The 17,198-nt window shown below is 31.3% G+C and overlaps 1 protein-coding gene across 14 annotated transcripts in view; it reads left to right on the plus strand.

Annotated features, from left to right (window-relative positions):
• Positions 1-285: 285 nt before the first annotated feature.
• LOC145280000 (pumilio homolog 1-like) overlaps positions 286-17,198 on the plus strand; it is an 88,716-nt gene continuing 71,803 nt past the window's right edge. For 10 of the 14 annotated variants that reach the window (XM_080131612.1, XM_080131619.1, XM_080131611.1 and 7 more), the window contains exons 1-4: positions 286-410; positions 733-1,004; positions 1,242-1,310; positions 13,281-13,349. In XM_080131612.1, the coding sequence (XP_079987738.1) occupies positions 762-1,004; positions 1,242-1,310; positions 13,281-13,349 (381 nt within the window). In that variant the 5' untranslated portion in view covers positions 286-410; positions 733-761. The remainder of the gene's footprint in view (positions 411-732; positions 1,005-1,241; positions 1,311-13,280; positions 13,350-17,198) is intronic. The other 4 variants (XM_080131621.1, XM_080131624.1, XM_080131617.1 and 1 more) reach the window with 2 other exon arrangements.

Raw genomic sequence — 17,198 nt, forward strand, 5'->3', positions numbered from 1 at the left:
CAATGATTAACGAAATGTTAAAGTTATAAAATATATAAAACTATATTTTATTAAAAATAAAAAAAATGTATATATATATAACAAATACTGACTCAACGGGTCACGAATGATCTTCTATACATTTATTGTTTGCTGTAAATACAAATGAACTAAACGTAGCAATAATTTTTTTTTTAATTACGTAATTTTTTATCGAAATAATTTTTAAAGATTTTATTCAGTATTAATAATGAACAAAGACTAAATATGAATCGAACTTCCCGGGTTGTGTATCATGTGATCTGACATGTTTTATTTTGCGGCCCTTGCCTCAGCACATGGTACCCAGAATGCATTGCGCCTGGCAAATGTCGTTCGCCATGTTGTGAATTGGTGGTTATACAGCGCTATCTTTATCCAATGTCATCACGGTTTGTATTATCCATCAAATCTTTATATTTCATTTGAATTCAGAGATCGTAGTTAACTTTTAAATGTTCTGGATGTATATTTTGTTGAAATATTCAACGAATACGGATTTTATCTTCGTTTGTAAATAGCGTGTCGACGCTCACTGTAAGCCTGTCCCGCCATGTTGTTATTTGTTGCTTTTAGTAAAGTTCGAATAGGAGACGAGTTATTCGCTCTCCGTGTCGCTTGATAGAGAGTGAAATTTGACGCTGCGTCTGTTCTGGGATTTTTTTTTTTTAAATTTTAATTTTGTTTGGTCTTTATTTATTTTTATTTCCTTAGACTGCGTACTCTTGTATAATGAAAACTAGATGCCCGTTCTAAGGATGTCTGAAGTTGCCTGGGACACCAATCGGGGAATGTTGACAAACGGTGGCGGAGGCGGTGGTGGTGGTCAAGACATGGCGGCCCTTAGACAGCACGCAGTTGCGGCCACCCGATCCCAAGACGATGCGAGGGTCGGCTATTTCTTTCAGAGGCCGCAGACGGACGCCGAACTCGCTAGTTACGCCAACAAACGATGGGCGCCCGGCGACGACAGCATCATCGAGCAGGTGAGTTTCCAAAAAAACAAAAAAAATTTCTTAATGTTTGTTGGTGTTTTATATATATATATATATATATAATATATACACATACACTACAACAAACCAGTCGTTTTAGCATGTTTCTTTTCAATGTCTTCAATTTCGAACGATTTTCTTTTTATTTTACCGTTCTATATTAACAAAAATATAGTTTTTAGACTTTAAAAAAAAATATTTATAATTATTTAAATATTTATTTACTAGGGTCGTGGGATAGCTGTTCAGGATTTGGAAAGGGAGTTCCATGCGCTCAGCCTTGGTCAACAAAGAGAGGTATCTATATCTATCTACATATAATGTATATTGTTTTTTATGTTTTTTTTTTTTGTTTTTTTAAATTTGTTTTATAGAATGATAAAAAAATTTTTCTGGTTCGAATATTTTATTTATTTTTAAATCACAACATTAGGTCTATTTTATGCGCACACTTTTTTAAACAAAGGTTACGTGCGACTAGCAGGAAATGAACAAGCTTGTTCCCCCTTAGCTCCTCCTCCCCCTTCATTATTATTTCCTACTGCCACCATTCCTCCCACCGCGACATCTATTTCCTTTCTTTGTTATTTTTCACGATTCGACATTCGAAATGCGATTTTTTTTTTTTTTCGCTTAAATCTCGAAATAATTTTTTTTTTTTCCCCAAATAAACTTTTAAATTATATAAGTAAACATTTACCTTGTTTATATTATTTACTTCATTTAGTTTTTATTTTTTATAAATCTAAAATAAAAATCTGAATTCTTTTATTTATACTCCATGAGGCTCTAACCATTAAAAGTATATAAATATAAAAATCTATTTTTTTTTTTATCCCCTCCTAATTATTTCGTTATTTTTATTCTAAATATTTTTAACATGGTTTAAATTTCTGAAATCCTTTAATACCACTATAAGATATATGTATACATGTATATCTTAAGGTTGTCTAATTTGTGCAATTCTATACGTTTTTAGACGTACCAAGTACTCTGTTCATAGTTCAATACTAAATTACTTAAAACCCATGAAAGATTAAAAATGATCTACGAAAATTCTCTGTGACACGTGTTTGTATCGAATTTTATTTTTATTTCTGAAAATCAACTTTTAAAACTGCCGTTTGCAAACAAATAATTAACCTTTTCCCGACAAAAAACTATTTTAGTTAAGACCATTCTACTATTTCCCTTTCTCCATTCATTCTATTTTTGATTCAACATTTTTTTTTTTTTTTTTTTTTTTCGTTTATCAAAGCGGATTCATTTTTCACCCTCCCCTTTTTGGTTTATAATTTAAAAAAAAAATAAATAAAAAGACCCCCCCCCCTCCTCTTAGTTTTTATTTTAGAAAATCATTATTTGATGTTATACTTTTGTATAAAAAATAAGTCGTTTGTAAATTCGAATGTCTAGACAGCTCTGTTAAATTTCATTTCTTGTTTAAATTTATCGACTCTTGTATTTTTTTTTTTTTTTTTTTTAGTACTTGTGCAGTTTACGACCTGTACTGAAATGATTTATTCAGAAACACTTTAACGTGGGAAAGTGTGTGTGTGTGTGTGTGGGGGGGCTTTTTAACTATTTTGTGTACTCTTAACGGTTGAATAAACAAGATTCCGTAAACTTGAAAATCCTTAAAAAAAAAAAAAAAAAAGTCTATAAACTAGGCACTTTTTATTTTTAATTTACTATATTTTTTCTTAAATCTTTAATATATCCTTCCCCCTTCTCAAAAACATTAAAAAAACAATCTGATAAGGTGGCAATTTAAATATAAACTACCCGAATTAAGAATTTTTTTTTTTTTTTAAACAAAACAAAAAACAAAAAAACACACCTTTGGTGAAAGAGTAACTAAACTTGCGTTTGGTAACATTACTTGCTGTATCTGTTTTTTTGACCAATTTTTCGTTTTGTTGGCAATACTAGAAACACATAAAATTTCTCTTTACATAACGGTCCTGGATATGACCTTAAACTATCCCCGATGGTGAGGCCCAGCTTGCAGGCTTTGGGGAGTGTGGAACCACCCTTAATTGCTATTGCTCTCGGGTCCACTCTCTCTCGGAGAGGTAGTACCTGTTAGGGTCCCAACTATGGGTTAAATAAAAACCGACTTTAAGAAAAAAACAAATACTATTAAAATATTTTTTTTTTCAAAATCACTTTATTTGGCATTAAATAACCTAAAAAGGGTTGATATGCCGTAAAACAAAAACACCCAACCAATCTACATGTAATGTTGGTATAAACATTTTATTTACTGTTTATTGAATATTAAAATTTTTTTAAATATTGAAAAGGAAATGTAAACGTAACTATTTTGAATTCCTTCACCTGGATAACACTGTATCAATACAGCTAGTAATATTTATAATCAAAATTTCATGTCGTGCATTTTTTTTTTTTTCTTTGCTTTTAGCACCGTTTCTAAAGAATAAAAAATCTGTTAACATTTTAATAACTCCTTCATTAATTCTATTTAAAAGGTAGGCTCCCTATACTATGCTAGAAAATTACTTGCACCCGATTATCCTATATCTTTACAAAGTCACAATTTGCGCATGCATGGAATATTGTTGCCACGTCTAGCTGGTGCTTCTACCAGTCGTCGTTTGCTCTTGAACTGGGTCTAAAAATGAATCTATCTAATAGGTCCCTCACTGTTGGTCAAGCTCTAACCGCGGTCTCATCATTGCAATGTCACCTCCTTGTGCCTGATTTACAAGTACTTCAATGGAATGTGTTCTGAACTTGTAGCACTTGTTCCCTCTTGACATACACACTTTCGATAAGCAGAAAAAAAAATCTTACCCTTTCAATGAGGTCCCTAGATTCCAGAAAGCCTTCAACTCTAATAGTTTCTTTACTCGGACTGCTAGTTTTTAGAATTCCCTCTCCATTTCCTGCTCTTAAGGTTACTAACCTTTAGCTGTTTAAATGTAATGTGAACAGACATGGTGCCTAATTGATGGCTTCTTTTGTGAATTGCAGATGAAACCGTGAAACAGGGCTGATTATGTTCAAGTAGCAATAGACCTTGTTTTTGGTGAAAAAGAAAATTTCTAATATCTATACTTCCTATAATTTTTTTTGTTCTGTGTCTATTGATAATCATTTAAAAAAAACTTTTTTTTTTGTTTATTTAAAAAGAAAATACAACTTTGTTATACACGGGGCATGGAATTGCATTCATCTCTAAAAGATCTGGCTAATTTGCATATTCTTTTGAACATTTTTTAATTCCCTATTAGTTTTTTTTTTTTTTTTTTTTTTCGGTTTTCTTATGGAATGATCATCTTTAGTTAACTATTACGTGTAATTATATTCTATAGATAATCTACATGATTTATGTTTGCGTAAAAAAGGTTAAACACGCGTCTTTCTATATTTATTTATGCATATATATACTTGTTTAAAAAATTTTTGCCTACCAGACTCCTGTCAGTTTTTAGTCTCCAGACATAATACTATATATATATATATATATATGAGAAAGAGAAAGTATTTGAATCCATGTGGAACTTTATAATTGGGTTTTAGTTGGGAAAATTGGTGAAAATTAAGAAAATGAAATTTTCCAGTTGAAAGTCGAACAACGGCATTACAAATAGGCAGGCATAACGTAATAGTTATTGGTTCAGGTTTTAATCTTTAGTCTGGCAGCAAACATCTTTAAAGCTCAGGCATTAACATAAAGGAAAAATTCGTTAGCTAAATGTTTTGGTTTGGGTTTTTGGTAGTGGCGCACGAGTCTTTTTTTTTTTTTTTTTTTTTTTTTTTAATCATCTATAAATATAAAAGCGAAAATGTATGTATGTACGCTTTTCCTCGATGTCCACAAAAGGCTTCTTTCAGAGAAGCACTCTCTCGCTTCGCAACTTCTTAAAACTTTATATCCTCTATAAATTGTAATATCTCACACTTAACCACGGAGCTCGCCTGTCTATTTAATTTTATTGACTTTCAAACGTTAATTATTCCACATTTCCCGCATCGGCACGCGTTACATTCGGTTTTCGGTATAAACAAAAAGCGAAACTCTACTCTAATCACAGGCCAGAGTCAGTGGTCTCTAGAGAGCTAAGTAACGTTTGGTCAATGTCGACTTCTACATATCAGATGTAGTTTTCATTTTGAGACGGGGGAGCGCGTTTTTATTGACTTCATTAAAAACTGTCCAGCACAAAATGCTAACTGCTGAATACCTATCGCCATCATGTCAATCAAAAACACGCACCTTTTTTTTTTTTTTTTTTTTTTTTTTTTTTTTTCACACACCTACAAACACCCGGGCAACGCCGGGTACCCCTTGCTAGTTACTATATATTGGATCTAACCTAAGTACGAAATCTGCATTAATCAAAATATATCTTCAAGCATATTTTACAACTGGGAAATACGGGGTGGCCTGCTAGTTTAATGATAAACTGGATAATTTCAAAAATAAAAACATACAGAACTTATTTGCAAGAGTCACATAGACATTTTTTGGGTCTGTCTGATGAATTTAGAATTAATATTCTGTGAGATTTTAGTTTCTTTTAAAAGCTGAAATGAGATTCTTTCAAAACCAGAAATTGCCAGAGGCATAAAATAAATTTTTCTCCAAATTGCATTTTCATTTATTTATTTATTAATGAAAACTTAGATTTTTAAAAAATTTTTCTATTTATGAAATTTAGTAATAAAACAGGCGAGTGTGTGTTTGGGAATATTTCACCGATGAACTGATAAACTCGTCATTTTGCAGCCTCAACCAAGATTGAACTCGCTACACCCTTCCAGTATTCTGTCATAGCACCCAAAAGATCTTCCTTGGAGATAAATGTATCTCGTATCCTATCTGGAAAAGTTAACTTTCGTGATCGATTGCGAGATGATAGGTATCTCCACTGTACAAATGATGAAACTAGTTCATCTGTGGCACGTGCACAGTGCCCAGCAAACTGAACATGTCTTTTACAAACTGGTTGATACTCTCCGTAAGTCTCCATATATTACTAGAAATGATATATGGGTGATTTTGCCATGAGATTTAGTATTCTTAAGACGTGTGTAACATCCATCCTAATGACTTTGTTCTGCTGAAAAAGTTCAACTTGCAGATCCATCTTACTCTAGGGATCTGAAACTTGGATTGGTAAACTACTGGTCACATAACACTGAAATTAACAGGAAATAGTAATTATTAGGGCTGGGACAACAGCATATTCTTTTCATTGTTTCGACTCTCAAGTGTGCATCCGTTATCTTATATAGTGATGTGGTTCTCTGTTGATTGTCGGATGTATACTATAGAGCCAAAACAATGAAAAGAATATTCTGTTGTCCTAGCCCTAATAATTATACATCAATGATGGTTTGTAACTAGTGACATCTTTGGATGAATGTGTACAGAAATGTTGGCAATGTTCGTTTTAACTTGCCAACATATTTCCATTACTTTTGGGAGTATGCAAATTCATTCATAGCTTGAAGTGGTTTAATTTTAAAGCTTATCTGTTGAAAGCTCAATTGGTAAAGAACATGGTTGGAGTGCTAGTTTTTTTTTTTTTTTCTAGTCCGCACTATATTAGGTACAGCTTAATATTCAATAGACAATTTGCACTGTAATAAATACAAAATCTACATAGATTAAAATATTTTTCAGCATATTTTACGATCGGATAAAGCTGGGGTAGTTTATTAATGAGAACTTTTTTTATCCATAACTTATTTTTCTGCAAAATAACCTTTTATCTGATGTCTAAAATACAGTAGAACCCTAGGATACGCTTCTTTTTATGATGGGGAATACAATGTTTTTTCCAGACACTGGTTATGATATTTGCCCCCACCTTATGGTGTTTGTTATTTGATTATATACATGTGTATTATATACTGTACTGTGTTTTGTTAATTTTTATGACCAGAAATTGATTTCTGTTTTTAAAAATATATTTTAATTTTAGGAGTCTTCAATTTAATTCTCCTTCAACTAATCAGTGCTTAATTTTTTAATTATTAAGTTTAATTATTTTGGAGATTTTCAATTTAAAAATGAGATCAGTTTTGTACTTGTATTTTTGTACAAATTGTCATTCTATTACATCAAAAAATATTTTTTGCTGTGGTTTTAAATTGTGCAATAGTGTTTTCGTTCTTAAGTCATAAATGACTTAAACAAAAACACCAACTTTTCAACTTCAGACTTCTTCCATGAATGAATTAATTCCTCTGCATAAGTTTATTAGGAAAATGAGTATATCCATTTTCTGTGAATTTTCAAATCTTAATCTATAAAAAGCTGTCTCCATGTTTTCAAACTCTATCCCCTAACTCACAGAGTGGCGATAGGAGCCTCAAATGATTGGATTTAAAAAAAAATTTTTTTTATGGACCATTCTTTTATGGGTCTTTTAGCCGGTTAAAATAGTTCAGGGGGTCAAATTGAAAAAAATCGTTATATATTTTGTACATTGATCTTAGTTTATTTTTAATCAGTTCATATGCGTGTCATGTGAGTCTAATGTCACCAACTTTGAATGCTACAGTTGTTTTCAGTTTCGATTTTAGCTGATGGTACTCAAATACTAGATAAATTAAAATATATTTAGCATATTTTACGACTGGGCAAAGCCAAGCCCTCCCACTAGTCCTCTACTAAAGCTCTTTAAATTTTGAAACTTTTCATTCCTGTGAAGCTAACGTCTTGGATGTTCTTCCATTTTAATGAAATTTGAGAAAACAATGCAAATCTTAAATCAATACTCTGCAAATATTTTGACTGATCTTCAGTTAAGATTTTTTTTTCTCACTTTTCTCATAAATTTAAAACAATCTGTTATTTAGAGTTCAAAGATCTTTACAGGAAAACATTTGGACGTACCTGTCATGGAATGGAACTGTTATATTCCAGAAATTATGTAAATTGATCAACTAGTTGTCTTATAAAAAAAAAAAATTATTTTAAACAATTAATAGGAATCTGTCGGCATTATAACAAATCTTATAACTGAATTATTGTTGTGGTTTGACTTTTTTTCCTAATGGCAAGGCGGTTACTTTTAAATCATAGTTTATTTTCTAAACTTAAAAATAAAACTACTTATCACTATGATTTTTGGAATGTGACCTCTTCGTCTCGTGACGGGTACGTGAACGATTTTTTTTTTTTTTTTTTTCTGTATTTTTGTTTTAATAATAGAGTTGAATTCTACATAAGAACCAAATAATTTGACTAAGTTTTGCTTGGTGGCAAAATATCCCTACACCGAAGTATGTATTTGACTAATGGAATATTTTAGTAAAATACAAGGCAGTTCAGATTTTATTTATATCTCTACTTATATATATATATATATATATATATATATATATATAAAGCACTTTGTCTGTGGGTTTGTTTTCTTATGCACTCCGAAACTAATTTTTAATTTTGTAAAATTTTATTTTCCTCACGTGTTATTGGGCTTTGTATCTGAATACCTCTGATAAGTATGAAATCATAAAAAAATTCTGATTCAAAGAAGGAACAGAACAGTTGGATTTTGACGAACACCTGTATGCCGTCTAATATCACAAGTGCATTTGCAAATTTTTATTAGTGCACAAGCAGAAGGGTCTGGCATATAAAATTAGCAACATGCATGAAAAAATTGAAAATGATCAAAATATCGACATGACATATATAGAAAAGGCTTTGATCTCGGAAAGAATCTTTAAATTTTAAAAATCTCGCCAAAAATAAGGAAGTTATGATTGATTCGCATGTTTGTTTACCCCCACCCTCCTTCCTTGCCATTTCTGACCCGAGGTGTGTCGTTTTTTTTTTTTTTTAACCTCACTCTTTCAGTAAAAATGCTAGATCTTTGAATCACAAGATTAAGCAATTAGATTTGCTATATAAATGTGCTTTGTGTTTAAGAAATCGGAATATGACGCTAACATACGAAGGTTCAATCTTCATTGTGGTCAACCAAAAAATACAATTACTTAGGACTTCCATCCAGTCTTGACTGATGAAATGAGAGCATGCTACCATCGTGAAGTAAATAGTTTTGTTCAAAATTTGGTGCAAATTTCAGAGTTTAACAAGATACACCTGAAGAAGGTCAGAGATTACATCTACCAAAACGTGTAAATGATGTTCAAGATGAGAACAGTAGTCCGAAGAATCCAAATAATATTCCTCATCTTAAAAATTCAGAAATGTAATAGGGCTGTATAGATTTCTTTTGTATTGTAGATTAATACCTTCTGCTAAATTGCCCCCAAATGTGATTCTCCCTTTAGGCAATTCTTGAGCATATGGTACAATGGAGAAAGAGGTGGCTTGTTACTTTTAATGCATCTAAAACCAAACTTCTGTCTTTTACATCATCAATGTTCTGATCCCTATCTGGCATCAATTGAAATGAATGGCTCTCATCTTGAGGAGGCTCCATGTTTTGACAAGCTCCTGGGCTTGACTGTTACTCCTAATCTGAAATGGAACACGTACATCAAATCTGTTGCCAAGGACGTTGGGGAAAATGGTGGGATCCTTCTATTGATCCAGTAGATATCTCGCTGCTAATGCAAATTCTCTACCTATATAAGAGTCAGGTATGTCTAAGGATGGAGTACTGTTGCCACATCTGGGCAGGAGCTGCTAGAAAGACCTTATCCTACCTTGACAGTTCAAAACCGACGTTGTAGCCTAGTGGGGGAATCCCTATTCTCTTCCATGCAACCTCTTTCTCACAGGAGAGATGTTGTGAGCCTGTCTCTGCTTTATCGTTATTTTCATGGCAAGTGCTCGTCTGAGCTCTAATCTATGGTCCCCCTCGCCGAACTTTCACGAAAAACACATCTAGTTGAAACCACTATCAATAATTTCCTCACTCTTTATCTGTGCCTAAACCTAATCGTAGATTCCATGAACAAAGTTTCTTTCTTAGAACTGCACACCTGTGGAACTCTCTTCCTTTTACCTGCTTTCCAGCTGTCTATAATATGAGCATGTTCAAGTCCAACGTAAACAAGTTCTTGATGAGCCATCCCCTTAAGTAATCCAATTTACCAAATTTCCACTAACAATTATTATGACATTGTCCCATTGACCACTGTACGCTTTTTAGCCCTTATCCTTGAGTGGCCTCTGGGTCTTGATAAGTGGTGACTCCTTTCTATAAAACAAAAACATATGAACATGCTTTTTCAACTTGGCAGAAATGCAAAAAATAAATGAATATAAAAATTTAATGTAAAATGATCTTGGATTTTAGGACCATTCTAACATTTTAGAATGGTTAACCATTTTTTATTTATCTATGGAAATAAATCGTGTGCATTTTATTTTTATTTTAATGACAATTATGTACAATTAATAGTTAGTGGTAAGTCTAGGGGGTATGAACATTCTGAAAATATTTTAGAATGGAGGATTACTTTCACAGTTTTTCAAAGCATTTTAGGGCAGTTGATCAATTTATTTTTTCAGAGACAGATCGTGTTTTTTTTTTTTTTTTTTTTTTTTTATTGTTTGGTTTTTGTAAGATTGTACGATAGGGGCTTGCCACTCTGCCTTAGGATTAGATAAGTTTATGGAAGGGCTTTTATTTTGAAATGATATTCAGACTTAGGGTTTAAGGAGATTTATCAGGGTGGAGCTTGTTACTCAGATTTAAGGTTAATGGTATGACCGCTTCAAGAGAAGCACTTTTAGATGTGTTTGTTGCTCAGCCACTACATTTAGTGTTAGCATAACTTTTTTTTTATATGTATACTACTTTTTAACACAGAAAAATATCAAGAATTTGGAGTACTAACTGTTCTAAAAGGCAATAATGGTTGGGGAATAATTTTACATTAAATTGATATGCAAAACTGATCCCCCTCTACTCTAAATGCTAAATTATTTTTTTTCACTAAGTATTTTAGAGTATTCACATAATTTTCTAAAAGAAAAAAAAGTCATCCCTATTGGATAGTTTTAAATTGATGTGAAAAAATGTGAAAAAGAAATTAGCCGCAGATGGGCTCCAATCTATAACTTGAAAGAGTAAAGGAGGTGAAAAAAGCTAATGTGCTAGCTGTCTCCATCACGATGACTTATGATGTCACAGGCCTTTGAAATAACGTTTTAGAAATGTACGTTGAGATTGATAAGTGTATTACTTGCAAAAATATCAGCTAAAAAAACAGCCCCAGTTGATCAGCACAGAATTAATCTTTTTGGTTAATTTTTAGATATTAATCCAAGAGATTGATCTTTCTAATGATACCAATTTTGTCATGGCCTGATGCCTGTGTCAATTTTTGGCAGATATACAAACACACATTTTCTCTTTTATATAATAGATGGATTTTTCCAAAATTAAATGTCTCAACAATTTTTAATTAAAATTTTTTTTATTTGATCTCTAATTTCTAAGGATTTGGAAATGTTTTTTGTAGTTTGCATTTTTTGTTTTTCCAGCTTCATATCCTTATATTTGAAAGTTATTCATTTTAGGGTCAAAGTACCAACTCACCTTTTTAAAATTTTTTTTTTTTTTTGTGTGTGTATTTAGGTCTTTGTTGTGTGAATATCACATTTAAAATTGCTGCAGGAAAGTAGTTTTTATCATCTGATTTATTCTGTAATAGTTTTCATTGGTCACTATTTTGTTTTTATTGCAGATGATACAAAACTAACCAAAACAATCAATTTTACCAAAAATTCTTTCAGTATTTAATTTTCTTATAAACATTTTAAGTCTATCAGCAATAATACACAATTTTGAGGCTGACACGAAACTAACACTAACCTTACTTAATTTTCATTAAACTCACCAATTTTTAATATTTTCGTTTGTATGCACATTTGGTGATTGTTGTGAGTTAAAAACAAAATGGCGACCATAGAAAACCTTACAGAATACATTTTATAAAGGTTTTAATATAAAAGCTATGTCGATGACAATTTAAAATGTGATTCGTTCAAAACAAACCCAGAATGCTCCTAAAATTAACTTATGAAATGTGAATGATTAGATGGTACACTTTTAAAAATTTTTTTATTTATACAAAAAAAAAAACTTCAGGATATTTTATATTCTATTTATAGGAAAATCTTTTTTTTTTTTTTTTTTTTCTTGGTAAAGTTTAATACTAGTGAGTCTGGAAATTCCACAACGGACTCTTTCATATAATATATTGATGTTGGCATTCTGTGTTCAGCATAAATGGAGATGCCCTGATATTATTAAAGCTCTTTTAAAACTGCAAAAGTATTTATCTAAGCTGGCAGGGATGCCTGGCGTAGCTTGGTCAGAAAATACGTTTAAATATATTTTAATTAATGCAGATTTTTTTGTATTTTATTATAGTCAATTTTCAATTTATTCTTATATATTATAAAGTTATTTAAAAAAATAAAAATATCCATGACTTAGGTGCATCAGCTTAAACCAAAACAAAGAATTCTTGATAAAATTTATTACAAGAAATGGAAGGTCATAACAAGTCGCTCAGAAAATAAGATGTAAGCGTGACACAAAATAACACGCTATCATATTATTGGGTTGGTGCGAAAATGTATGTATGTTCGCCTTTTTATGCATGTCCGAGAAGCGATCGGTCGACTCACTTAAAACTTTTTATATCACATCTAAATGATAATATCTACGAGTTAACAATGGGGGTCACCTGTCTATTTAATTTGCTCGACTTTGAAAAGATAAATATTCAACATTTTTCGATTGCCCCATGTGCATTAAGCTTTTTCGTATAATAAAAGCGAAACTAATTCTGGTGGCATTTTTCCGGAAACGTCCGAAAGCAATCAGCTTTGATCAATGTGGAGTTTTTGCTATTCAATTTGGACAATCCCCTTTTTATGGGGAGCTAGTTTTCCCCACAACATCTTGGGGAAACAAAAAAAAAAAAAATAAAAAATAAAAAACTACCTGCAGTAAATAAAATAGTGTCAAAGTTGACCTCATTAAGTCATTATGGGCACCTGCTAATTCCTTAGTACTTAAATAAGTTCAAACCTGTTTCCGTTACTATTTCATGGTGGCCCAGTGGTTAACGTCGCTCTTTTTTTTTTTCCACTTCACACTTTCCAACTTCACCTCAAGGGTTCGGGTTCGATTCTTCATACTTACCTGCCGAAACTTCTTTATTTTACCCCCCCCCCCCCGCTAGTAATATATAGAAGATTAATTGCAGTTTCAGTTATTCTGTGAGTGATGCTGTAAATGAACATGCAAAATATTAATGGACATAATGAACAAACTAATCTTTTTCTTTCAGGTGATGCGATATCCACAAGATGCTGGTCCAATGGCACCACCGTATATGACACAAGGGAGAGTTTCCAAGGTAATTGATATTTTATGAAACTTTAAACTTTTACAGTAAGCACGTGTGTGTGTATATATATATATATATATACATACATACATACACACGCGCGTGTTTTATTTTTTACCGTATCTTTCTGTTAAGTTACATTGTTTCAGCTACCCGGCCGGTTTTTTGGCCGTCTGTAGCTTCCTCAAACTTTTACAGAAAAAAATAAAACGCATATTTGCTCTACAACAGTATTGAGCACTTTCTTCAGTTTTTATTAATTACCATTTCCACTATATATATATAATATAAATAGGAGCAAACAGTTAATAAAACATGTTAAAAAAAAACACTTTGAAAAAGAGTTATAAACATATTTAATCTGAAAAGGAAACACTAGATAAGTGGATAGTTCTTAATCCGCGGAGTTTCGAAGAAATACTTTCCTTCTCATCAGAGGGTAGGAATTAGCAAAATGCAGGATCGGATTTTGCATGCAAAAGTATTTGATGAAACAAAGATCTTACTTGATAACAAAAAAGTGAAGCAGAGGGAATGTTGAAGAAAAAGGTGATTACACATGAATGGATAGTCTGGAAGATAAATAATCCAGAGTGTGTGTGTATATATATATATATATTAGAATTTTTTTTTTTTTTTTTTTTTTTCATGCAAGACATCCCCTATTTTATCACTGTTACAAAATGTTTTATCTTTAGTAATCTTGATTTACTTTTTTTGTCTTGTCTTTGGCTGATTAACATTCCCCTCTCGGAGGAGACTGGTTTGTCATTTTGTATCTAGCAGATTGTTTAATTTTATTTCTACTTCTGAAATTTACTTAATTTATGGAAATTAGAGCCACATATCTGATAGCTTTAGCTTAGGCACACATTGTTTAGAAGTGTAAGCCATGTTTAGTTTCAGAACAATTTCCGATGGCTCGTTGTTCTAAACAAGTCTTGAGAGGTGACTGGTTTGCAGTAGATAGAACAGTTTCCGATGGTTCGTTGTTCCACAGAGCAAAAGATTCTTACAGTATCGAGACGGAAAAAACATGCGAAATTGCTACAGAAAAGGTTTAATATTTATGGAGCAATTCTGGTGTCTGATTGGTTGGTAGCAGAACGTGAATTAATTTGATTCGTCAGTTCCTAACAGCATCGTTTATAAATAGAATCGCCCAACTGTGTGGGATCATATCCCATTATGAATAAAAAATATTGCAACACCGTTTTCATTTTGAAAAACTTGTGTTCATGCCAACTTGATTACCTTTAAGAAATTAGTATGTATTTGAGTATTTTGATTATCACCTGTTTTTTATTGAATTTAAAAACTAGAGTATAACTAAGTTTACTCAAAATCAGAAACCGGTGTTAGGCCAAAATAGCTTCCTGATATAATTATACTTTCCTTATCAGTTTTTTTTTTTTTTTTTTTTTTTTAATTGTGCATATGGCAACAAAATTGAAGATAATCGCTAAAATAATTAAAACAAATAAATTTAAAAAATGTACAGCACGGCAACCGATATGTGCGCAATCTGCAAATATAAAAATTTTTATACAATAGCAAAATTTTGGGGCAAGAAGATTTAAATAGGTTTCTAATAGAACATGGTGCATTGCCCAAAATGGTCATATGTTGGATGTGCCAAACATTGTGTTCTTTTACAGAGAAGTTGAATGTGGTGTTGCTTTTTTTTTTTTTTTTTATATATAGAAATCTAAACTTCTTTACTGGAAAATTATAAAAAGTTTGTCCATCATTTCTCGAGTAAAATGTGGGACTAGAAAAAAGATTAAAATAGAACAATTTATTTTCCATTCCATTTTTTAAAACCACCCCCAAAAAATAATGCACAATCATAATACTGACATATTGCACATATGGCTAAAGTAATTTTCCTTTACTCTTTAACGCCAAAGTAACATTTCCAAATAACTTTAAATTTTTAGCACTAATCCCTCATAGACCAGAATTTTTTTTCATATGGTTCTTTCATGCGTATTCTACTTTAAGATCCACAAAACTGTACTTATGGTTTATTTTTATGCTTAGGTTGTCCATAGTATGCCTGCCATCTGTGGGTGACTATTTTTGTGTCAGACCTTGCAAATTGCTGAATTATCTGTTTCAACATTTCTGTTTACTCTGTCACATTTATTTCTTGCTCTGCTGTATCAAAAAAGAAAAAAAAAAAACGTCCTTTATTCCTTGATTATATTTCTGTTTTTAAACTAGCTTTGATTTCCAGTCTTACCTGGATCATTTAAATCAATGGAATTGTTAATATTGTGTAAATATTAATTGAACTGGTTTTGTAAACTTCTGGTTCTAACACCTATCTTCTTGTTGACAGTTTTGTTTTATGCAAACACCTCCTATACTAGATTCGTAAGCCTTAGTGAGATATGAGAAACTTCGAAGAACGATCCAACCCGAACAAACTTGGCTTTCTTATTGGACGCTTCTGCATGCATCAACTTGTTGTACTAATTGGTGGACAAATGTCATAATTTTGCATATTTGCAGTTAACCATTCTAAAGTTTTTCCTTCTCATCAGTCTCCATTAACATTTGCAACGAAGTAGAAAACAAACTTCATCAGTGATGAGAACATCTTGTACAATAGTGTGCATATTGATGAATAAAATTTGAACAACTCTTTACTAAAACACTTAAAATATTATTGGAATTTATGAATTTTAATTATATTTCTGAGTTAAAATCATTTTCGTTAATTTTAATTAAAAAATATTTTGCAAATAAATTTTCCAAAATAAAATATTTGTATTCTTTTAGTCAAAGAACTATAATTAATTTTTAATATTTTTTTTATCAAATACTCCAGGAGCTATTTTAGCTTAATACTGTATTCTACTGACTTAACCAGCTATGCTGTCTTGCATTTTAATTTTAATATTATTTGGACTATTTACAAATGATATCAGTTTTTTTTTTTTTTTTTTTTTTACTCTGGAATTAATTCTATTTTTATAAAATGGTTTTAGTATTACCTACATAAAACGAGGATGGTTTAGATTCATTAAAATTAACATCAGACATTTTTTTTTTTTTTTTTAATTGAAAATGGTTGAGCACTTTTGATAATTTCTCGAATGGATTTTTATATAAATCCATCAAACTAGTTTATTTGCTTTGTTACACTGCTAAGGCAAAAATATAGAAAATAAGTGATCATACACTGATTACAGCTGATACTGTCTCCTCAGATTTCCAATACTCTGCACTTTTAATAACTGTTCCAAATATCTTCGTTTTTGCAGCATCTCATTACCATTTGATTATTTAGTGATAATGCTATTGGTTTTATGAAGAATTTGACTAGCAGTAAGCCTCTTCATAACTGTAGTACTCTCTGTGCTCTTCCAAGAGAAGTTTCTGGATGGTGCTCTTTATTCTTTCCATCCTTAACATTTAAACAACTATTTGTATGGCATCACCAATACTGGTATGACTGCACTTCTCTCAAAGATTCTGGATGCGAAACTTAAGAATTTAACTAAACTTAATTCGTAGATAATTGTTGATGCTTTAAGGATTGAATTTTATTTCAAAGTTTAAGATGAGGATTGGTAATTTAAATTATTTGGGCTACTCTTTTCATTGAGTTTTTTTTTCTTTTTTTTTCTTGCAATGTTTTGGTCGCTGGAACCATTTTTTTTTTTTTTTTTTTTGTGCATCTTGTCAAACTTTGTATGCAATTTCAACTGGAACTCTTTATGTAATGTGGCTGTTACGCTTTTAAGTAATTCATAAAAAAAAAAAACTGGAAATAAAAATTTGTGTCAGCATTTTTTTTCTTTAACAAAAGCATTTATTACTGTTACTCTCCCATCTCGACACCACTTC

This window comes from Euprymna scolopes, chromosome 7 (genome assembly GCF_053919585.1).
Source record: "Euprymna scolopes isolate OS-2025 chromosome 7, ASM5391958v1, whole genome shotgun sequence".
Taxonomy (NCBI): Eukaryota; Metazoa; Mollusca; class Cephalopoda; order Sepiida; family Sepiolidae; genus Euprymna; species Euprymna scolopes.